Source organism: Fusarium fujikuroi, chromosome FFUJ_chr08 (assembly GCF_900079805.1).
Source record: "Fusarium fujikuroi IMI 58289 draft genome, chromosome FFUJ_chr08".
NCBI classification, from domain to species: Eukaryota; Fungi; Ascomycota; class Sordariomycetes; order Hypocreales; family Nectriaceae; genus Fusarium; species Fusarium fujikuroi.
Genome location: NC_036629.1, coordinates 2,237,072 through 2,259,286, shown reverse-complemented (window position 1 = coordinate 2,259,286; position 22,215 = coordinate 2,237,072). Strand labels below are relative to the sequence as shown.

Genomic DNA, 22,215 nt, shown 5'->3' with positions numbered 1-22,215 from the left:
ACAGCTATTATGTCTACTCTTGGTTCCGAAGTTCCGGTTTCCGGACGTCCGTCATTATTTAATAGACACCTTTGGCGATAGATTCTGAAGTGATTCCATATCCATATTGTGGCTATCATACGCGTATCGACTAAAGTATTCGGATATCAAAATGAAACAACATGGCGCTGCGTTCATACACGGCCGTGTGTATACCATAAATGACAAATTCCCATGGGCCGAGGCCTTCATTGTTTCCCCATCCGGGCGTTTTGAGGCCGTTGGAACCGACCAAGAGATCCAAGCCCTGGCCGAGGAACAAGACCTTCCCATCCACGACCTTGACAACACCTTCGTCATGCCTGGAATCCATGACGCACATACCCATCTTCTAGTAGCCTCGATGCAGAAGATGAGCGAAATCAGCATCGGATCTGATAGCACCGCTGCAACTATTGCAGAGAACATCAAGAAAGGACAGGCCAGTTGTGCCTGTGCCCTAGCTCATTTCCGAGGTGATTGGCTTATTGCAAACTTCTACGCAGGTCAAAACTTTCCGGATGGAAAGATGGATCGGAAGTATCTGGATGATACCTTTCCTGAGCAGCCGGTGCTTGTTCGAGATGTCTCTTGTCACAACGTCGCTCTCAACACTGCGGCTCTCATGCGCGTCGGCTATGGGCCTGATGTTGAGGATCCCCCTGGAGGCCAGTACATGCGTAGGCCGGATGGTCAGTTGACTGGTGAGCTGGTTGAAGCAGCATCAGCTGAGGTCTTGGCCAGCCTACCTCAGCCACCGGTGTCGTTTGTCAAAGAAGCTCTCATCTACGGGATCAAGATGTCTCACAAGTTCGGTATCACTTCGCTGCAAGAGGCGTCCGCTAATACCCTCTATCTTCATGCCCTTCGAGAGTTAGATGCCGAAGGGCGACTTGACATGCAAATATTCCCTCACATTGTCCATGCGCCCGAGAGTTTTGCTCAGGAGAAAGCCGAGAGTCTGCATCGTCTCATCGATACTGCTGAAAGCTTCTGTAGCCAGCACGTTGATGCACGGTTTGTCAAGTTTTGGATGGACGGAGCGCCCATACCGCCTCACTTCACGCAATGCGATATTGGACCGGATGGACATCCCAACGAGGAGAGGCTACTGCTTACGTTCGAAGAGTTGTTGGAAGCTTTGACTAAGCATGATGCGAAGGGTTTGACTTGCAAGATCCATTGTGCCGGTGACGGCTCTGCAAGACGAGCGCTCGATGTTCTCGAGCGAGTTCGGCAGTCGAATCCTTCCGGCCCAGTGCACGAGCTGGCACATTGCAATGCCATTCATCAAGGTGAGTCCCCATCCTGATGTTCTGAGTGAATACTGAACTGCCTCTCAAGATGACATGAAACGCATGGCGGAATTACGAATCACGGCTGAGATGTCACCCGCAATATTTCATGACACAAATCTCACATCCAACTATCCCCATATCTTCAAATGGCCGTTCAAGGAGCTCCAGGATACTGGTGTCCATGTTACCGTCGGTTCCGACTGGTTCTTGACCGACACGCCATGCCTGTTCCCGGCCCTATCGGCTATCGTGGAGCGCTTTGGTATGCAGGAGGGCAAGACGGCGAAAGAGGTTGGAGGTGCAAAGATCTGCCGTATCATAACGCTAGCGGGTGCTGAGGCAGTAGGAAAGGCTTCGGAGATGGGAAGTATTGAGACAGGGAAGAGGGCGAATTTCATTGCTGTTGATCGAGACTTGAGTCGTGGTGAATTTAGTGGAGCGAAGGTCCTGAAGACGTGGTTTGAGGGAAAGATGGTCTGGGAAGATACGGACAATGCGGTGTCTATGTAGCAGGATCAAACTATGGGGGCTTGTCCTGGAGACCATGTCCCTGCATTACTGAGGCTAAATACAACCGGTGCCCTAATTTCTCTTTCTCGAGAAAGTCTTGATACGGCGTCCCCATCGGAAAAGCCCATTTCACTCAGTCCATCCAATTCATCAGCCTCTCGTAGAACTTCAGCAGGGGCTTCTACTTCAAACACAGCCTGTATGTCGCCGTGCGGTGAGAAACCAGTAAACTTCCACATTCTCGAGACTTTGGCTGCGTTAGGCCCAAAAGTCCATAGGCGTCGGCGCTCATAAAAACCGATGCAAAACAGAAGAGGTGCATTGACAAGTCGTGCGAGAAAGACATGAATCGAGTAGAACTCAAGCGGCGACAGGAATGGTTTCATAGGAAGCAGTATGAGTAGAGCAAAGAGGTTGAAGGGTGGCGGATAAGCAAAGATGGCGTCGCTTTTCACGCCCTCAAATGTGAGAACTGTCTTTCGGAACTGGATCTCAACATCTTCAGACGTAACAATGGTGCTGAACCGGTTGGTGAGGAGTGAGACGAGAATCGTGAGAAATAGAGTATTGCCGAGGAAGGCAAAGGCAATTGTCAGTGCCGGCCCTAAAATGGCGTGAAATTGAACAGATTCCTCAATTCCTGTTCCATCTAGTCCGAACCAGATCCAAAGTAGCCATTTGATGATGGTGAAATCGTTTGGAATTGAGCCATCCCTTGGAGAAAGCCACTGCAGAGCTAACAGGAAGCCCGTAAAACACCATATCGCGAGGAATGTTAGGATCAGAAACTCTTTCATCATTGCATGAAGCGAAATGAAGACGATATGATCTGGTAAAATGTTGAAAGCCAGTCTTGTTAGCAGGATAGGAGCGGCGAGGCAGAGTATGTTATGTGCCATGCCATTCTGCACGCTGCTTACAGCCAGCTCATATGCCCGGACAGTAATGTAGGCCATGAAGATGACGGTGTATGAGAGATCCAAGAATGACCATAACGTCTGTGAGTGAATCATCCATCCATGCTCAATGATGGCAGCAAGCTCATGAAGTACCCAACCAGCAGAATAGAGAATGAAGACAACCTCATTTCCGGTCAAGTTCTCAGGATCACGATACTGCATCGTGTAAACATACAGCAGAGTGAGAATGATATAGTGCACTAGCTCGATCATGTATCGGGTGCGCGGAACCACCAGGCGGTGATGGTCGAGCAGCGGTGCCTTTCGCGGCTCATACAAAGACACAGGAAGGTACTCATAATGATTTGGGAGAATATCAACAAACGACAAAGGGGTGTAGACGATCTGACCACGATACACTGCATCAATCACTCGTCTGCATCCCGAAGAACTGACAAAGTTCTTGCTCTCGGATATGATGGCGAGTTCGAGTGCTGTCAGCTTCCTCTCATGGCCGCCGCGTTTCTGTATCGGCCATTGCGGATAGCGCCCGTACTGTTCAACTTCGGGCGGAGCGCCATGGAAGGGATCAAAGCCCTGGACCAGGATCTTGGAGAGCAGCAAGAGACCATCTAGACCTGGATTGTCGTCATGAAAGTTACGCAGAATCTTGATGGCCAATAGCTCGCATAATGTTGCGCGAGCTATGCTGGTGCTCTGGTCGATGACGCTGGACTGTTCGCGGAGGAACTGTACCCGGTTTGCGAGAAGGCAGTAGACTGCAGTGGTCAGTATTACAACGGTAGAGATCTTGGCAGTGATATGGTATATCGCGCACCGATGGAGTAGTCGTTCTCATCATACAGACGATCTACTAAAGGCCGGACGATGAGATGGTTGACTCTTGGGCTCTTTAATTGATCCAAAGAATAAGGGTCATCTGGTTAACACTATTAGAAGGGATACATCGGTAGTCTATTGGCATTTACCTATGCTTGCAAGTACAAATTTTCTAATACTGTAGTAAATACATTGTCAGCACCTTGCATTTATGCAAATGTCGAAGATCAATACCGATGCAGGGTGACAAAGACGGAGGATTGAGGCCATTCGCTCTCGTGCTCAGTATCTGTCTCGGTCCTGAAACTTGCAGTCGCATCATTCAACAAGGTGCCCTCATCTGGCTCGTCTGGCTCGATGGTGTTCCCGAAATTTGAGGATAGGCCATCTAGATCTTGGCTCATCGTGCTCTCGCAAGAGCATAGATCAAATACAGGGGACAAAGAAACAGGAGCAGCCACCAAAAAGTTGCGTCTCACGACATGTTTTATTCACGGAAGCGGAGTGGAGCTCTCATCTTAGCTGGATTTGTGGATCGAAGCCCTGAGGTCGATGATGCTATGCTACAAGTAGAGAGTAATCGACCATTAGAACTGTCATTTCTACCAAGGTCTCTTCAACCAACTCAATCGTAGTTATGCTTATCGCCCCCCAGCCCTGCTCGTTTGATCTGCTGAACTGATCCAGCGGTTGAAGAAAGTTGTCTCTTCTCTCAACGGTCATTGTGATAACCCAAGTGAGTCTCAGTTAGCATGACTTGCAGGAATGTTGGGTGGGGGGTTTGACAAAATGACGATCTGTTTGGGGCTGTGTACTAAGTGAAATGGCTGCGCCCCCCTCGGTTGCACCCGGCTTGGCCAGCTTCAGGCATCTTATAGTTCCAATATGTCAACAAAAAGGCGAATGCTCTTGTGCTGTTCCTGTGAATATGACGTACGCGCCAATTTCCTTGGCGTCTTTGTGTGCGGGGAATGGATCGCCAGTGTCAGATGCTTGGTTTTGTAACTACGGAGTAGCACTGGCGAGATTGCACAGAGCAGCGGTGTGTGTCAAGGTGAGCATGATATGACTGGGCGACAAACGAGCACGAAGCGGTGTTGAAGAGGGACAGACTGAAACAAGAGGGCGTGTACGACAGAACAAGTACAGTATCTTCCAGTACTGAGCTTCACTGCAACTGCAGCAATCACAATTGAGTGGATGCTTATTGCAGACAAGCTTTTTAGCGTCGGGGGTAGAATTCAAGGGTCTACGATGATAATGCATGCACGCCTCGGAGAATAGAGGCGAAGCCAGTGAAGCCAGTCTCATGTGCTCAAAGACAGGCTCGTGACAGTTTGTTTACGAGGCGGGTCGGATTGGAATTGTCTCGACCATGCATGCGGCATTTATTTTATTTCGCTGTCATTTTTACGAGCGCCAAATTACGGCTGCGACGATGCTGTTCTTGGACTGATCATCAGCCCTTTTGTAGTGGCATCAATTGTAGCTGGCAAGTATTTATCTCAGCTTGCGATTAAGCTTAGAGACTACAGCGGTACAGTGTGGTCTGTGCCCTGTGGTGTGGAGATACCTAGCTACCCTGCCTGCCCTGTAACTTTGGGGAGCTTTGACAGGATCAGCAGCCGGAAAGTTAGGTAGGCGGCCTCTGGAACTGCAGGGAGGTTTGAGCACGAATTTGACAGATTGAGTAACGAGAATCATGTTCAAAGGTCATTTTTGAGCCAGGATCAATGCTTATTGGTGAGAGCCGAGTTGGTAATAGCCGAGGAATTTGCTGGGCTTCGTTAATGTTCCTGTAAAGTCTGGTGTCTTTGGCAGTACATACAAAACTCACCTTGCGCTTATTATGAGATCGCCAACGGATCACCATGCAGTCTAACTAATTGCCGCTTTCGCAGCAAGGAAGAACCATGATTTGTATTTTCATCTGAAAAGAATTTGCATTACACTGTGAGGCGCCCTGGCCATGCCCGTCGTCGTAAATCGCAAGTCATTGCCTCATGCCTATGTTGTAACATCTATCATTATCTTGTAGCCTGCGGATGATACGCACGTTCTCGTGCAGCGAACGAATACACCGCTTGTGGTTTTGTCAAGTTAATTAAAGTAGCCAGATCGACGCGACTTTATAAAAGAGAGGCGCTTTGTTAGCTGGATGGACTTTGTTGGGCATGGTGAATACTGACCATAATGGGCAAGTCCGCGATCTTCCAATCAACCACGGATCGATGCATTGTGGATGAAAGAGGTGGCCGCACGGCAACTTTCTTAGACTTGTTCCCTCAATGAAATCTTCAGTGCAGATAGAACACGCCGGAGAAGTACGCTCATCTGCCTGGCGTGTGCTTCGGTCGCTGATGTTTGGAGAACGGATCGACAAGTTGGGCATAGTGAAATAGCGCTGCAACTTTTCGAGTCTTGGTTTTCGTTGCTTTCGAAACATGTATGGGGTCATTTGAGCTTGCGTGTGAATCTGTTTCGAGTGTATCCGGTGATGATAAGTCACGGTCGGCATGCTCTCCACGGCGAGCTTTCCTAGACCGGAGCTCGTTCGAAACCGCGGAAGCTGTGTTTCCAGAGGCCGTGGCATATGATTATTTCGCAGAAGCCAGTGTACGAAGCAAATGATGCAGATGACGAGAATCACTACGACACAGAGGATAATCCCCCACATTGTCGTCGTTTTGTTATCATGGTTGGTGTCACGGCTGTTTGACGGGTCCTCGGATTGTGCCATGCGTGCCACGAGTATTGCTAATTGTGATGAGATAGAAACAAGATGTGAATGGATATCAGGAGTTTTTTCTTCAAAAGCATTTTCCTGGCTGGTCTGGACGATTGGTTCTTGTTTTTCTGACATCAAACATCTGAAAGAAGAGCGCTGATTGGTGTATGCGGGATTTCTTTCCGAGGGTCTGAGAGCACATGTCTGATCTCCCTTAGCATGCCGGGAATGCGGTCAAGAGGATCGCTGAGGGGTGAGTCTAAAACTCTCGAGTACTCCAACACAGGGGAAAAAGAAGCTTGGCCCAAATTGAGGCCAGTGTCATCAGAGTGCATCTTCTGCATTGCCTGATTCGGTAGCATGTTGGGTTAGTGTTAGCATCATCCCAAATTGAGGGCATTGCCCCCAGAGCCACAAAGGCTATAGCTAACGGCTGCTAAGTCTGTATGATTTCGGGCTTATGGTTGCAGCGACAGAAATTTCCATGGAAAGAATGATTTTATTAACTGAACCTTTATCTGCAGAACTGACAGCGCAGTCACCACTAAGAGGGGAAGATGCACTGTATAAACTTGTCCCCTGGTTTCAAATGAGCCCCCACGATCAAATTCTACAAACGAGCTACTTATATGCCGCGAAATACGGTTATTTCTAGTTGATACCAGAGTCTGAGAGCTTAAATTAGCACATATAACTTGGTCATACCTGCTCGTCAAGTCGTGGCATGCACTTGGGATGTTAACTGTTAGCACTATTATCCCTGCCTTGCGCTCCTCCTACCATTTATGCTGCTCGTGATACCATGAGGGCAAGGCTTATAATCCCCGTTTGTACCAACTTGTGTTTCCCCCTCTCGTGCGTTGAGGCTGAAGCCTCTTTTAGACTCTCAACCTTATGACAATGAATCCATGAAGCTTACACTGGAGAGAGGTCACAGTCATTTTCTTACGCAGAATCACAAATTCTCTTAATGGTTTTCGTCAGTATAGAATAGGCAGGACGGAAGTCGAAATTATGGTCAGAGGCTTAAACTCTTGCTTGTCGGTCACATAACTTGGACAATGCGACATCACGGTGAAGCTTGTGTTACTAGTGGCACCTATTATCATTAATAGGGCTAGCTCTGGCATCTTAGACGCTTCCGTGCTACTGCCTATTCTTTCTCGCCCTTGATGGATCTCAAAGTCTGAACACGCAGTGAGGTAGTCCCTCATTCCCCTCGTAGCACGTGACAGTCATTCCTCCTGGTATCTTCACCCAAATGTTTTTCTGTTTCTCGATGGATACTAACTCCGATCCGGGGAGGGCTGATTGGACGAAGAAAGTTTGATTGGGGAAGGTGAATGCATGGACTTGGCGGGTTGGGAAATGGGGGAATCCGCTGAGCGTTTCTCCAGCAGTTATGTTGAACTGCCTGCACCTAGGCTTCTTATTGCCCAGAATCTTTTGAGACACTATAGCAAACATAGAATCCCTTGGCATTGGGCACTTGTGGGGCAGGCTTTGATTCTTAGGTCCATCTGGTATCTTCATTATGGCACCTTCCAAAGGCCAGGTCGTGTTATTCTCGAGAATCTGGGGGCGAAATCGGAAATCTTGGGCAGAAGTGGCATCGCCGAGGAGGAGAGCTCCGAAAGCCAGGATAGCAGAGAGTTTCATGGTGACCTTAGGGGTGAGCAAGTCAGCTTTTAAGCATACTGGCAAGGTCAACGTGTTTTGAGAAGCTTACAGTCGCAAATTGACGCTTGGTCGTGATGTTTCTGATTCTACTGACGGCCTGTCCGGGGATGCAAAGGCGGTCGAGCTTTATACCTGTCGGCCTCTGCCTTTCACAATTGTGGACACATAATCTCGTAATACATTGGAGCCAAGCCGCAGTTACGAGCTTAAATTTGTAGAGAGAAATTTACCACATCATAATCACCCGTGTAGGCAGCCTGGTACTTAACCTTATGGCCACCATATGGCTCTGTACCTCGTGCTGGCTGATACCCTTGCGGCTCACATATACAAACAAGGTTTTGGATTTTGCAGCCACCACTTATGTTAAACACAGCAACAGTGTCCTCGCTATATTTAGGTAGTAATAGGGAAGTAAGGAATACTTCTCCCTGGAGGTCTGCTACAGATATGATCTACTAGAATCTATATCTTGACGATCAAACTATGGTTACTTTCAGGTCCCGGCACTCCATCTGAAGTGTCAGCTTATTGGTGTACGATACAGGCTTGCTACATTGTGCGATGATCTATGGTGATGAGGTAAGAAGAGCTACAGTCATAATATAAACAAAAATAACACATTCTAACAGAGACAGGCGATCTGTGCCTCGTACCTACCCTCGTGAACCAAGAGGCGTTAGACTTGAGTGGAAGTCTATTCCCGGCTCGCTAGATATTCTTGTTGTTTTAGAATCGAGGCGGATGTAATCTTTGTTCAAAGCTCAACGGTTCTTAGCATCCATTGTTGTGTAGATATGTTCTAAGCTAGCAAGGAGGGGGGGAGCGACTTCAAGAAAGAACGGCACTAAGATAAGTTTAGTCTATTCGGCTTCGTTTACTCCTTTAAGAAGCTGTCACTTCCTTTTTTTCTCTCTCTCTTTTTTGCTGGGGAGCATATACATGGTCATTCCACCGTATATGGACGGGTTTGCCGCCAAGAATAACAAACGCCACTGTCTTGCCTCAAAGTCTAATTCAGATGTTGAAAAGCAAAGAACAACAAAGGACTTACACATGTCCTGTCTTCCCTTTGCAATCATTTCTGGAAATCATTGGCGTGACCGCAGGTTGTTACTAGAGGAATATCTTGGCATTTCTTTTGTCGTAGCTACTGCGAAACATATTTATCATGTGAGGTAAATGGCTGTCAGTATTGCAGGGTTAACGGTGGACTCTACCTCTTTCGGTTTGACGCCGCAATGCCCCGGCCACGACCAATCGGAACCTGTCCAAATGCCTGACGCCAGACCACTTCTCAGCGGCTGGGACCAGTGAGGAAGCGGTTCTTTCAGGGTCTTGCAGGGAATGACAGCAGGCGGAACTTCGGCAATCGCTTCACTGTACATATTTGGCAGCGTGTGCAACGCTGTGTTGGTTCGTGTCATGCATGTTGGTCGTCAGTTTTGTAGCACAGCATCGGACGAGAAAAGAGAAAACAATGCAGGTTTTAAAGCTCGGATCATGTGCGTACCACATGCGGCATTTAACTTCGCATTGACAGACAAACAAACATTTCACGATAGTTTTGGGGGCTTCTTGTAATTCGAGAGCAAAGATCTGCAATTGACAATGACGACCATCGAAGCGCATCCCGTCGTAGACGCTGACGATAGCGTTAGTTCCCGCTGGAACCGACCCACTGAAGCTAGCTAACTAACGGCCATAGCACTCTGACGCAGACTCGTCACTTGGTGCAGTATGAGATCAGCCCATGGCCATCATTACAGACCTTTGTTGTTGATATTATGGCGTAGGACAATGCATCTTCGACAGACAGCTTGAGAAGCTCAATTCTTGACTTCCGTCAAGAAAACGGAAGAACGTATCATGCTTTCCGAGACGGCAGTATGTAGCCAACTCCTCTACTATACGAGGCTTATCACTGACGTGCCCAATCACAGAATACAATCTCCCGAATGATGACGAGGAGAACGAAAGACTGGGTATGTACTCTTAAATGCCGCCGAACGCAGCATAACAATAACAATAACAATAACAACACAGATCTACAACATAACTTGTTCCTGCTCACTCTTGATAACAAGCTCGGTCTAAGCCCTCCTAACCTTCCCGACTCCAAGGTTAAGCGCGTCCTCGACGTTGGTACTGGAACCGGTATCTGGGCAATTGACTTTGGCGACGAGCACCCCGAGGCAACAGTGAGCTCCGCCATTAAAGCTTATTCAGAATAGCCGCTGACAAGATAGGTCATTGGCGTTGACCTCTCGCCGAGCCAGCCGAGCTTGTATGAGTCAAGCTTATAGCCATACGTGAATACCAAGACTGATGATTCATAGTGTGCCGCCAAATGTTCGCTTCGAGATTGATGATATCGACGAGGAATGGACTTACAGCGAACCGTTCGATTTTATTCACAGCAGATTTATGAACTTTAGCATTCAGAACTGGAAGTCGTACTTCACCAAGATCTACCAGTAAAACATGTCTTATTCTTCGTCCAGTGAACTCTACTGACGAAAGCAGGAACTTGGCTCCAGGCGGCTATGTTGAACTGCAAGATGTCGATGTCATCATGGGCAGCGACGATGGCACCCTCAAGGAAGACCATACCATGTACAAATGGTGCCGACTTCTCGACGAGGCAGCCGGAAAGTTCAACCGCTCATTCGAGCGCACAACCAACTTCAAGGATATGCTGAAAGAGGTCGGATTCGTTGATATTGTTGAGACGCGCTACAAGTGGCCTACCAACCATTGGCCCAAGGACAAGAAGTACAAGGAGCTGGGCCAGTGGAATAACGTCAATGCAGCCTCTGCTCTGGAGGCGCTGACTATGGCGCCTTTCACGAGAGGACTGGGCTGGAGCCGTGAGGAGGTGGAGGTGTTTTTGGTGCAGCTGAGACAGGACTGGAATAACCCCAAGATCCATGCTTATTGGCCCATGTGAGTGTTTTGCTTTCCTGAGAGAAATTGTGGCTAACTGTTCGTAGTTGCGTTACTTATGCTAAGAAGCCCGAAGCGTAGTGCTGGTTACGAGATCCAGATCTTTAGTGGGGTTTAGGCTGGATGGAATGATTGGCATGTTATTTATCACAAAACAAGAGCTGGCGATAGAATTGATCTCAACAATTGTGCATCCTCTTTACACTTCCCTTCAAACTGAGTTCGTGCGGCGTGTTCGTTCTCGGCGGTATGCTCCACATACGGCGTGCATTCATGTAATAACTGACAGAGTAAAAACAAAAGTCCGGACTTTTCGTCAATCAACTGGACAGAATTCAGTTACACAGTTAGTCCTCATGTCGTATGCATAATTCAGCGGTTCCATGTGCGTCTATATGCTCGCAATTGGACGATTGCTGCCCAACGAACTCAGGACAACGTGGCCGAGTGGTTAAGGCGATGCCCTGCTATCTCTTCCGAGACATCATAGGCATTGTGTTCGCACGCGTAGGTTCGAATCCTGCCGTTGTCGATGTTCTTTTTATCTCTTTTTGTCGTTTTCTGGTCTGTTCAGTTATTTCAGGACATTGAGAAATGTCTGCATGTTGGTGATTAAACATCTTGAGCTTCCGAGACTCCCACTGTGGCTTGCCGGTTTCTCGTGACAGCAGTCGACAAAAGGCTTTTGTGAGTTAATTTCCCTGTTCTGTATCTCTCCAATCTGGGATTGAACACTAAATGATATCAACAAGCTATGGCTTTGGCTCTGGAAGTTCCTAGCAAGACCAATTTCTCTACATTCGTAATTCGCGTCAGCGGTGGGGCTTCACAATCCGACCCGATCTCGGGCAAACATGAATCGCACCGATTACTGTCCTGCAATAGTCACAATAATAGTGACGCTTGCTTTGGCAACTACTTTACTCAGTCTATGAGTATTTAGTTAACTATGCGATGTTGGTGTTCTTTGGTTTGAGTACACCGAGATGTGATGCCATATTGCGGTTGCGCTCATTTCACTCTCTCGATTCTCTGAGAGCTGTTCTTCAGGGTAACCCAAGCGCCTGAGATAGTGCCCAGAGCAGCCCTATGGCATACAAGCTCTCGGGTTACTACCAGTTCAGAGACATTGGAAAATAAAGGCAGATATACAGCATCATTGCGGATAATATTCATCACATGTTATCTGTCAGAATAAGCGATTGGACAATTGGCAAAAAAGAATCGCCTGTGTATCACAGGTGGCTGGATCTCTCCCGCCGGGAATTGAACCCGGGTCTCAAGCGTGACAAGCTTGCATACTGACCACTATACTACGGAAGATGAACAGGTTGAAACCTGCTGTAGTGGGGTTGCGGTTGGCAGTCGCAGTAAGGTCCATAGACGCATGAGCCACGGGCGACACTGAAAAAAAGAAATCCGTGAAAGAGATGTCACCGCCTCAACAGCGCATCTGCGCCAACACCTCACAAAAACACAACTGTCTGATGAAAACAAAGACCAAAAGGCAATTGCTGTAATTCGCAAAAAACATGCAACAGCGGGGATTCGCTGGTCGTCACCGACCCAACTACTAATCCGCCGGTTAGTGGCTTGACTATGGGAGAGCGGACGGGATCCCGTATTTTCCACTACCTTTGGTCGCATGTATTAGCTTTGGTCTCGAGACGACCTATGGCCACAACCACTTGCTGCAAGCCATAGGCTGGAGAATGTCTTGTTGGCGGCACAGTATTGTGCTGCGATAACCTACGACAGCCAGTTGGTAACCGAACGTAGTGAAAAGGTTGACTCCTTCGATCGCTTAGAACATGTCATAATGGTAACAAGATTTTAGCTGCCTTGATTATTGTTTAATCTACCTAGATAGCTTCGCGTGTCGGTTCACATCCTTGTATAACAAGTACCTGAACTTGCCAGGTCCACCAGCATAGCACGCCTGAGGGCAAAAGGCCCGCAACCACATAAAATCACCAGCTTCAACCTCGACCCAATCCTGGTTCAGTCGGTAAACAGCCTTTCCCTCAAGAACATAAAGACCATGCTCCATTACATGTGTCTCAGCGAACGGAATGATACCTCCAGGCTGGAAAGTCACAATGTTGACATGCATGTCGTGTCGAACATCCGTAGGGTCAACAAAGCGTGTTGTCGCCCAAGCTCCATTTGTATCAGGCATTTCTCTAGGCTCAATATCCTTCTCATTGGCGAAGAAGGCCTCTGGTGCATCAAGACCAGGCACTGATTCGTAGGCTTTGCGGACCCAGTGGAAGCGAGCTGGTTGGCTGGAGTTGTTGCGCAGCGTCCAGCCGCTCTTGGGGGGGAGGAAGGCATAACCTCCCGATGAAAGAGTGTGAGGTTCGCCAGCTAGCGTGACGGTGATTTCACCCTCGACAACGAACAAGACACCCTCAGCAGTGTCATCCATCTCGGCACGGTCACTGCCACCGCCCGGTTGAACCTCCATGATGTACTGAGAGAATGTCTCAGCGAAGCCCGAAAGTGGGCGAGCAATAACCCATAGTCGTGTTTGCTCCCAGAATGGAAGAAAGCTGGTGACGATGTCGCTGAAGCAGCCTTTGGGGATGACGGCGTAAGACTCGGTGAACATAGCCCGGTCGGTGAGGAGTTGGGTTTGTGGGGGCAGGCCGCCCTTTGGTGCGTAGTAAGCACCCACTGTGTTGTCGTTGCCGCCCATTTTGAGACTTTGGTTTGAGTATTTTAAGAGAAACAGTTTCAAGCCGTAAGATTGAAGATTATTTTCAAGAGGGAGGTTAAGTTCTCGGTCATCAAGTCCGATATCGAAAAGAGCTCACTTGCTACACCAAAAAGTACCCCGCATGAACCCCTCCGAAGCGGACTGGACCCTTTTTGGAATGTGGCCAATCGGGCCTTTGGCAATTCAGTCGCTTTCGTCTGAAGTTTGTGCTATTCCCAATTCAGCGACGAAACAGCGACTTAGCAATGGACTTCGGAAGAGTGGCCCGAAGAATCGGGTTTGTCAAAAACACTAGCATTCGTATTGCAGAACTGTACGAGCCTGAAGTACGCTAAGTAATGGTTCAGTTAGAGCGGCATGAAGACCCCTGAGACTGTGTGCAATCGCTACGAGACAGAGAAAGAGTTGCCTCCTTCTTTGCAGACGCATTGATGGACACAGGATCCTCGACGATAATCTCCTTTCCTTCCGGAGCAGGACGAGTGATGGAGAACTCATCCAGCTTGTAGTCAGACTTCCCAGTCAACGCCATCTCAGCAAGTGCTTTGCCCAGAGTAGGCACAAACTTCATAGCCCAACCAGCCGTGAAAATAGCAATACTCTTCTCCGCACCGCCTTGGAGATACTTCTCTGGTAAAAAGTCCAGCACAAACATGTTATCTACTTGTATTAGCATGTCCAAAAGGCAGTAGTGCGATGATCTTACCGAAAACATTGGTCTGGAGACAACTAACAGTCGAGGCCGGAACGGTAGCGTCAACGCCGACGACATGATCTCTGACGAAATCTTGAGTGTCTTGAATGTCTCTTGGATCAAAGACATTGGCTTGGCGTTGACTGGGGTCGTCAATTGTTCGAGTAGCAGCATCCACTGCAATTCTCACAACATTCGGTGGGCCCCATGGCAAGGCTGGGAAGCCGTAGAAGAGTTGGGATCTGCCGCTCACCGATGGCCCGAATTGGAACCACATGCCTCACCCAGTGTTAGTAATATGAGTTACAGCATGAAGGTACACTTACTAGGGAAGATAGTGCCGTTTGGTCCAGGATTGGTGTTGAAGTAGGTAGCAACCATTTCCCAGATTTCCAGTCTCAGACCAATGCTGAAGCTCGGCTTCAGGACATGATTGACGTACGCTCCACTGGTAATAATAATCTTCTTTGTCAAATACTTGACCTCTTTGTCATGGACCATCGCGTGGACTTCCCAGATAGACTTATCACTGTCTAGAGGACGAAGCTGCTTGACCTGCGTGTGCTGCTTTGCCTGTGCGCCGTAGTCCTTGGCGAGACCGTACAGAGTGCGGAGAAGGAGTTGGACGTTTATGACACCGTTATCAGGGGCGAAGAGTCCGATCCATTTGGGATCAAGGTTCTTGAACGGATACTGCTCTTCGATCTGCTCAGCAGTGACTGTCTTGGTCAGAATATAAAGAGAGAGTGGGAGTGAGCATACATACGCTCTTTATAGGACATTCCAAACTTGTCCAAGTTTGCCTTCGGTCCCAACAGTGACCCTATCTCCGTCAGTACCATATCTCAGAAGAACAAGTGTGTTACCTTCTGGAGTATCGCCACCCATGTCCTTATCACCAAAGTTCAGAAGACCTCCCATCCAACGGAGCGAAACTCCAGCATCTTTCTCCAGAGCATCCCAATGCTTCATAGCCTCAATTGCGAGCTTGGCCATGAACTCTTCAGTGTACCTACTTCATCAGCCAGGTCCTCCGGATTTCTTCTGTGATAGACTTACATAGTGCGAAACATGCGAGCCAGATCACCAGAACTACCTGCTTGATTGAAGAAATTATTCTGTTCAAGAATCATCACCTTGCTGCCCGCTTTGGCAACTTCGTATCCTGCAGCCAGACCAACAGGTCCTCCGCCAATGACCACGACATCAAAGACGTCTGAGTTTGAGTTTGAATAGGCCATGATGTTAAATCAGGAGTCAAAATGTTCAGGTCTCGTTCTCGCGGTTCTAGCGCTACCGAGTTTTACCTGATCATGGCAGCCCAGAGCCTAGGGCCAAGACCAAAGGCGAGGATTTCGCCCTTCTTGTAAGGAGATACGGTGCTATAGACTAGGAACGGCCCGACATCTCTGCCGTTACTATCACATTCCATCCTGCAGATAATTTCGATAGTTTCTGATGCAGAATGCAGAATGTGCTGTAAGTAGTATAAGTGAGGGGTAAATATCACACATCGTATTCAGCTTGTTACCATGTCTCAGGTCGTGCAGGACCCCAAGTACTTATACAATATACAATGCACTAGTAGAAGAGAAAAATCAGTACAAGCTACACAGGCAGTGACGCTGCTATGCATGTCACGCTTTCACCACGTTAGCAAGAGTTTCTGTAATGCGTTAGGATTGTCGACTGCGCTTCTGCATTTGGACCACATATTGATTCAGGCGCAGCTGAATGTAAGACAAAATACGCCACTGCTGTTATGGGCCAGCGGTGTGATGTGATAGTGGTAGTTCAGGCAACGGCAAATATGTGCAGGTGACGGAAACAATTTGTTTTCACGCATTCATCGCGCATTGGTCGTGTTTCGTTGACATAGAATTACAACCAAACGCTTTCGTCCTCAGGCGAATCAAAAGTTCTTACCAATGGGAATCGGTGTTGGATTTCAGTCTCGGCCAAGACCAAGATCACATGTACGAACAACGTCTTGCTGATGAAGTGTTCCCGAACGGATAGATTTTTTGTGTCGCTTTAAGTGCTTTCATTCGCGAGCCGTGATTGGTAAGAGTTTAGACTTGCCTGCCCTTTGGATATCTATGCATCTTCTAGCTGACAATAAGGCTGGCATGAGTCGCTTCTTTATCCCAATTTCAGTAGAGGGGAGGTTTAGAGGTTGGCACTCAGAATATTGTCTGTATCTAACTGTGAGATGCATGCGATAAGAATGGTGGAGGCAATCCAGTCATTCGTACTTCCCTTTATCAGCTAATTATATTTATGAAATATCCAAGCACCACATTGGGCTGACATCGATAATCTATTGAGCTGATACAGGTTTGAAAGATGATGCGAATGTGGCAGGCCTGGCCCCGCCGACAAGACTGATTCGCTTCAGAACGTTCTGACTTGCTGAACTGTGGCCTTTCGAAAGATAGATACCCCCAATCAGGTGAAGAACGACATTTCGTGATTCTTTCTCAACAAGATCTTACAGTTTGTCTGTTTAGGCTTGCCGCATATTAAGGAAATTGACGTTTCATCATACAGTCTTGCAAGATCTGAGGGATACCATAAAGCCGAAAATCGAAAGCCAAATAAGCTTTTTGGGGATAGCGCTTACTCTTGAGACGATGGCTTGAGCCAGCTGTCAAAATCGCTGAAGAACATTGGTATCAATGTTGCGATTGTTGCGGAAAACTAAATGATGCGCTTGGGGCCACTGAATATGAAGCATCATTCCGGATGAATCTTGCGTGGACTAGACTTATCAATCGGAATCCGAGCAACCTTTTCTAAACAATGTTTCTTGGATTTATTCCCATTGCATTGCCTGTAATTTCCTGATGACGGGAACATTCATCTGTGGTTGGACAAGGCGTCAGGTCCAGTACGATCTAATCAGCCATGAGGCGTTGAGATGGGCTCTTCTGATAGGTCTCTCAGATATGGGCGCTGCTAAACCCGAATTCATCCACGAAGCTGGGATAGCCACATTCCAGTGTCTGCCACCACCAACCCTAAACAGGTCAGCACGGACGCAGGAGCGGCAACATATGGGAATGACGGTTCGATTATCCTCCGATCGACTGGGGAATAACAGGAGGATGAACCCCGTCCCCTGGTCCTGGAACCAACGTTGGTACATCGTGACGTTGCACTCACCTCGGCCCCTGAGTCGATATCCACAATACCATGAATATGACTGCCGAAGAGATGGCAGCCAAGGCGGGTGAGTCTAGGTCTGGAGTCGTGATTGGAGTATCGACCTTTTTGATGGCTCTGTCAGCTGTCATGGTTGGGCTACGACTCTGGTGTCGGCGGGAGAGACAGATGTTAGGGCTTGATGATGTGACTACCGTGGTGGCTCTGGTAGGTCACGTCGAGATATTCTGAGACAAAGGATTTCTGACACCGTTTACTTTAGGCCTGTATCTTAGGATGTGGATCGTCAATCGTCGCCAGTATATCTCTCTTTTCTATATCGATAACACCAGCTAAAAAAATTGCAGTGACGAATTATGGACTGGGCCGACATATCTATACATTATCCCCTCAACAAATAACCCTATACCTCCGAGTACGTAGGCCAGACCCCTACCCATATCGAGACTCCTCTAACACTTCCTCTGTAGTGCTTCTGGATATCAATCGTATTCTACACCTACGCGCTCTTTGCCATCAAGTTGACGTTCCTAATTCACTATTACCGAATCATGTCCGTCTCCAACATGAGATGGCTATACTTGGGTGCACTTGGTTTCATCATCCTCTGGGGTGCCTACCAAGGCATTGGCGTATTCTTCTTTTGCATCCCAATTCAATCTTTTTGGGATTCAGGTGTGAAGGGACGCTGCCTCCTTGCTCAGCCTACTATGTGGCTCATCAGTGGTATCGTGCACATCGTCACTGATTTCGCAATCATCGTCATGCCTCTGCCCATTGTTTGGAAGCTCCAGCTTCCACGATCCCAGAAGATTTACCTCACTGGTATTTTCGGGCTAGGGACACTGTAAGTATTGCACCTAAGTCTCCATATCATTTACTAATGTGTTCTCCAGTACTCTTGCGATCGCTATTCTCCGTGTGCAGTGGCTTGACCCCGTTGCAGATATTACATGGTGGAACGTTACAGCAGCTTTATGGTCCATGGCAGAGATCGTTTCTGGAATAACTTGTGCTTGCCTTCCGACTTTTAAACCCTTGCTGGCTGGTATAAAGAACTGGCTCCCTCGATCGAATGAGGGAGACAGCACCATCTGTCTTCAGGACCAAGGAATTGACGGACTTACTGGACCAACCTTGGCTGCATTCGAGGGTCATGGAGGTGTCGGTACTGGACCGAAAGTACCCAGCAGGATCTCAATGTACGGAACCCAGACGAGTATATCAGCATTCCAGGGCGGAAATAAATCCAAGAAAAAGCCCACACGGACAGTATAGTGGTACTAGCATATATAGATGTTGATACTTGTATAAGCCTGTAATATAAAAGAAATTGGTTCGGCGAAACACAAAGATGTATAACCTCGTTCTGTGGCATCGATAAGGTTCCCTGCCCTCGTGCATCATCGATGTCAGGCACAAATACAAAACTATTACAGATATCCACAATAGTCAATTTATAATCTCTGCTACGACATATCGACGAAAGTACGCAAATATGTATTGGATCCTTTTGCGAGTCTACACCGTTCAGCGGCGGCAGAACAATCATCGTGGGGCGAAAAGGGCGCCAATGTCATGTCATCTAGGGCGCAACTTTAGTGGACCTCTTCTCCGCCATTGCTGGCTTCACCTGCTTCTCACTGTTCATCCATCGAAGAACATCACAACTTTGCATTACGCCGAAACCATGACAATCCGCTTGATTGAAGCCTCAGAAGAGCATCTTCCTGCCATAGCTCGTATCGCAACTTCGGCTTTCCACCCAAACACAGATGCTCTGTCACGACGCTTGTTTCCCCCTCATCTACAACCAATAGACCTCCCTGATGGCGAAGCAGCGTATGACTGGCGCTTTGCACGCAAAGCATCAAGCCTAGCATCCCCAGAGTCTCATCTCGCTGTAGCCATCGATGATGAAAAGGTACATGATGACCAAGTCGTTGGCTTCTCGCTCTGGGATGCCCCTCCTGCTACTGGCGGTGACTCAGGGCCCAGCAAGGAGATACAATGTACAGCACTCGATAAGGAGGCCTACAATGAGATGAAAAAGACTGTGAATCAAGATGCTGTCGATACTTTTGGAGAACAAGGCATAGCTGGTGTTTGGCGTACGTTTCCCATTTCACTTTCTCGGCTACGGTGACTGACCGCCTAGATCTCGACTACATCGGTGTCAGCCCAGGTAATCAGAGGCGCGGTATCGGAAAGATGCTGTTACAGTGGGGTCTTGATCGGGCAGCTGAGGAAGGAAAAGATTGCTATTTAGTAGCTACCGAGGCAGGGCGGCCATTGTATGTGGCTGCAGGCTTCGAGGACATTCGAGTTGTATCGATTCTTGGCATTCCTCACTATTCAATGATTCTGAGAATTAAGAGTTCGTGACACATGCAGATAGCACAGCTAATAGAGCAGGATTATATGAATATTTAACCAAAACCTAACTTGCCGCTGCTCAAGTATTGTTTTTGAGAGAAGTGATTGATTCGATGACTCCTTGGGAACTGTGCCCATCTAGATTCACGACAGCATTTGATGCACTGTCAGCAGTCAGCCGAGGCCTCGAACACGGAGATGATTCGTCATGGTAATGTTAATCCTAGTCCCCAAGTGTTCCTTTTTCTCCAGATAAGATAAGAAACCACGCGTGAGCTGGCATACAGTAATCACTATACCACATCGAGAGTGGTCTTTTGGCTTGGCGCAACAAATTGTCAACATTTATCAGCGAACTATCGATTTTCATCAGACGTTAGCGCCCATGTAATTTTAAATGCCCCATAGTGACAGCCCAAGCACTAAACATTTGAGCGCTGCGAGACCGTTTTCTGTCAGTCCTCGACCTTCGTCGACATTTTCTCATTCCTTTCCTTTTGGAGCATCACGTTCGTTACAGCGACTATCTTATTCACTCATTCTAAGATGGCATCGCAAAGACTTTTTGCTGCGTTCGCGGCCTTCTCCATCATCATTGGGTCTGAGGCTAGCCCCTGCAAGCCGATTTCTTCCACCACTGAAATCCAGGCTACATCAACCTTCTCTTCTGAGACTGAGACTGCCACTGCTAGCGACGCCACTCTAACCACTGGGCTGACATCAACTGAGTCGAGCTACGTCACGGATATCACCATCACCGAGAGTGAGACCGCGACATCCAGTGCAGCTGAGTCAACTTCAACCGTGGTTGTTTCTACGACTGAGACTTCTGCCTTTGCTTCTACCACGGAAGCTGCCTCTACTACCTCGGCTGCACCTGTTGAGACACCTACTATCCTCATCAACGGTGACTTTGAAAGCGGCAGCGTTGCTCCATGGTCCAACTTTGGTATCGGCGCCTACGCCAACATCGACACCTCAACAGTCCATGCAGGCTCTTACTCTCTCAAGATGGGCTCTCAGGCTAGCGACTGGTCAAACACCTTCCAAGTTCTCAGCAAGTCATCCCTCGTCGCAAATCAGCCTTACAGTCTTTCTCTCTACGCCAAGGTCAGCTCTGGATCTTCTTGCACTGCTTTCGAGGCATTCATTGACAACAACGACCTCAATGATTCGTTTGGACTGAGGATTAGTGTTTCTGGTGCCCAGATCGCTAGTGGCTTTACTGCTCTTTCGGGCGAGTTTTCCTTGACACAGACTGCTTTGGACGGTAGCAATCCTATTCGGGTTGTCATCAGGGCGAAGTGCAGTAACGGTTACGTGGCCTGGGTGGATGACGTTCAGCTGAGTATTTCAGACTCAGACTAACTTTACTTATCGCCGGGAGATAGCTAAGGTCAATGGCTCGAAGGAGCAGTGGCCCAGAGCTAAGGACCATTTTTAGGCACATTTCATTATAGCACGTAACCTGATTCGCAATCAGGGCTTCGCTGTATCTAATTACCTATCACAGCAATCATAGGATGGCTTTTAGATAAACAGACTTTCGATTCGCAACATGTTATTTAGTTCCACTACACAACTATCCGAATTGCAGTGATGATAACCGTGTCCAGCTCTCAGCATGATGGCCGTACAGCTGACAGAGCCAAAGTAGAACACAAAGCTACTTGTAAGAAAGGGCAAAAAGGAAAGCCTCGCATTCGCTCGCAATCGTAATATAGGAACAGCCCGATGCGGGGGTCGAACCCGCAACCTTGAGATCGCGTACTCGTAAGAGTCTCACGCTCTACCGATTGAGCTAACCGGGCGTGGCTCTTAATGATGGTCGGCGAGGCCCGGGGAACAACCAAGAACGGTGGGACTCGATTCAGTCGGCAGTTGAGCTGCGAAGTGCTGCTAATGAGAGAATTTGGCTGTGTAGGAAAATGGGCGATTTTAAATTCAGAGTTCTCTTAGGTTGATTGCTAATGCTCGCTAAAGTCGGTGGTACAGGGTGGCCATTTTTGTTGGTGAAACGTGTAAAGTTTGTGGTGTGAGCCCGGGCTACGTTGGTTCCTCAGCATATTTCAAAGTAGCGGGATAATGCGATCTTGTGGTGTCATTTGTTATAAAGTCTCATCGTAAAACCCAAAGGAGAAAAAGAAGGGCGCGCACCTCCTAACCAGATCTGGTCGGAAACATCGCTCAACTGTGTTCCCCGCCAATCTAGCCCTATCAACAGAGCACCATACGGCTTTTGAATTGACTCAGCGCGAAAGAATGATCACTCTGAAGAGACTTTCAGGTCTTCCTGTTGGTTCCTTTATTGTGTTTCACAAGAAAGCACAAGAGTGGGAATG

General features: G+C 48.0%; 9 protein-coding genes and 4 non-coding genes; 6 read left to right on the top strand and 7 right to left on the bottom strand.

The window, feature by feature from the left end:
- Positions 1 to 151: 151 nt before the first annotated feature.
- Positions 152 to 1,826, top strand: FFUJ_12562 (uncharacterized protein; the record flags this gene model as incomplete). XM_023582182.1 has 2 exons in its annotated part: positions 152 to 1,313; positions 1,363 to 1,826. The coding sequence occupies 2 exons, from the start codon at positions 152 to 154 to the stop codon at positions 1,824 to 1,826; spliced, it is 1,626 nt and encodes a 541-aa protein (XP_023434751.1).
- A 45-nt stretch (positions 1,827 to 1,871) lies between these two features.
- FFUJ_12561 (uncharacterized protein) lies at positions 1,872 to 3,969 on the bottom strand (the record flags this gene model as incomplete). XM_023582181.1 has 5 exons in its annotated part: positions 1,872 to 1,880; positions 1,931 to 3,504; positions 3,564 to 3,665; positions 3,715 to 3,743; positions 3,800 to 3,969. The coding sequence occupies 5 exons, from the start codon at positions 3,967 to 3,969 to the stop codon at positions 1,872 to 1,874; spliced, it is 1,884 nt and encodes a 627-aa protein (XP_023435173.1).
- Positions 3,970 to 7,472: 3,503 nt separating this feature from the next.
- On the bottom strand, positions 7,473 to 7,952 carry FFUJ_12560 (uncharacterized protein; the record flags this gene model as incomplete). Its single annotated transcript, XM_023582180.1, has 1 exon — positions 7,473 to 7,952. One exon carries the CDS (start codon positions 7,950 to 7,952, stop codon positions 7,473 to 7,475), a length of 480 nt encoding a protein of 159 aa, XP_023434750.1.
- Positions 7,953 to 9,584: 1,632 nt separating this feature from the next.
- Positions 9,585 to 11,000, top strand: FFUJ_12559 (related to methyltransferase; the record flags this gene model as incomplete). XM_023582179.1 has 9 exons in its annotated part: positions 9,585 to 9,629; positions 9,682 to 9,711; positions 9,770 to 9,860; positions 9,917 to 9,958; positions 10,020 to 10,174; positions 10,223 to 10,260; positions 10,313 to 10,450; positions 10,500 to 10,919; positions 10,967 to 11,000. 9 exons carry the CDS (start codon positions 9,585 to 9,587, stop codon positions 10,998 to 11,000), a joined length of 993 nt encoding a protein of 330 aa, XP_023434749.1.
- Positions 11,001 to 11,351: 351 nt separating this feature from the next.
- Positions 11,352 to 11,450, top strand: tRNA. The gene has a single exon. It is a non-coding gene (tRNA).
- Positions 11,451 to 12,169: 719 nt separating this feature from the next.
- tRNA lies at positions 12,170 to 12,241 on the bottom strand. Its single transcript has one exon. It is a non-coding gene (tRNA).
- Positions 12,242 to 12,447: 206 nt separating this feature from the next.
- FFUJ_r14 lies at positions 12,448 to 12,563 on the bottom strand. Its single transcript, XR_002792816.1, has one exon. It is a non-coding gene; the product is annotated as a ribosomal RNA (ribosomal RNA).
- Positions 12,564 to 12,777: 214 nt separating this feature from the next.
- FFUJ_12558 (uncharacterized protein) lies at positions 12,778 to 13,617 on the bottom strand (the record flags this gene model as incomplete). The annotated part of the gene is made up of 1 exon (XM_023582178.1): positions 12,778 to 13,617. One exon carries the CDS (start codon positions 13,615 to 13,617, stop codon positions 12,778 to 12,780), a length of 840 nt encoding a protein of 279 aa, XP_023434748.1.
- Positions 13,618 to 13,877: 260 nt separating this feature from the next.
- On the bottom strand, positions 13,878 to 15,573 carry FFUJ_12557 (related to sarcosine oxidase; the record flags this gene model as incomplete). XM_023582177.1 has 7 exons in its annotated part: positions 13,878 to 13,969; positions 14,029 to 14,298; positions 14,345 to 14,611; positions 14,659 to 15,051; positions 15,099 to 15,155; positions 15,199 to 15,344; positions 15,392 to 15,573. 7 exons carry the CDS (start codon positions 15,571 to 15,573, stop codon positions 13,878 to 13,880), a joined length of 1,407 nt encoding a protein of 468 aa, XP_023434747.1.
- Positions 15,574 to 17,533: 1,960 nt separating this feature from the next.
- Positions 17,534 to 18,775, top strand: FFUJ_12556 (related to integral membrane protein; the record flags this gene model as incomplete). XM_023582176.1 has 5 exons in its annotated part: positions 17,534 to 17,704; positions 17,760 to 17,796; positions 17,845 to 17,912; positions 17,968 to 18,344; positions 18,394 to 18,775. 5 exons carry the CDS (start codon positions 17,534 to 17,536, stop codon positions 18,773 to 18,775), a joined length of 1,035 nt encoding a protein of 344 aa, XP_023434746.1.
- A 412-nt stretch (positions 18,776 to 19,187) lies between these two features.
- FFUJ_12555 (uncharacterized protein) lies at positions 19,188 to 19,882 on the top strand (the record flags this gene model as incomplete). XM_023582175.1 has 2 exons in its annotated part: positions 19,188 to 19,608; positions 19,656 to 19,882. 2 exons carry the CDS (start codon positions 19,188 to 19,190, stop codon positions 19,880 to 19,882), a joined length of 648 nt encoding a protein of 215 aa, XP_023434745.1.
- A 537-nt stretch (positions 19,883 to 20,419) lies between these two features.
- On the top strand, positions 20,420 to 21,241 carry FFUJ_12554 (uncharacterized protein; the record flags this gene model as incomplete). Its single annotated transcript, XM_023582174.1, has 1 exon — positions 20,420 to 21,241. One exon carries the CDS (start codon positions 20,420 to 20,422, stop codon positions 21,239 to 21,241), a length of 822 nt encoding a protein of 273 aa, XP_023434744.1.
- A 359-nt stretch (positions 21,242 to 21,600) lies between these two features.
- tRNA lies at positions 21,601 to 21,683 on the bottom strand. Its single transcript has one exon. It is a non-coding gene (tRNA).
- Positions 21,684 to 22,215: the final 532 nt, after the last annotated feature.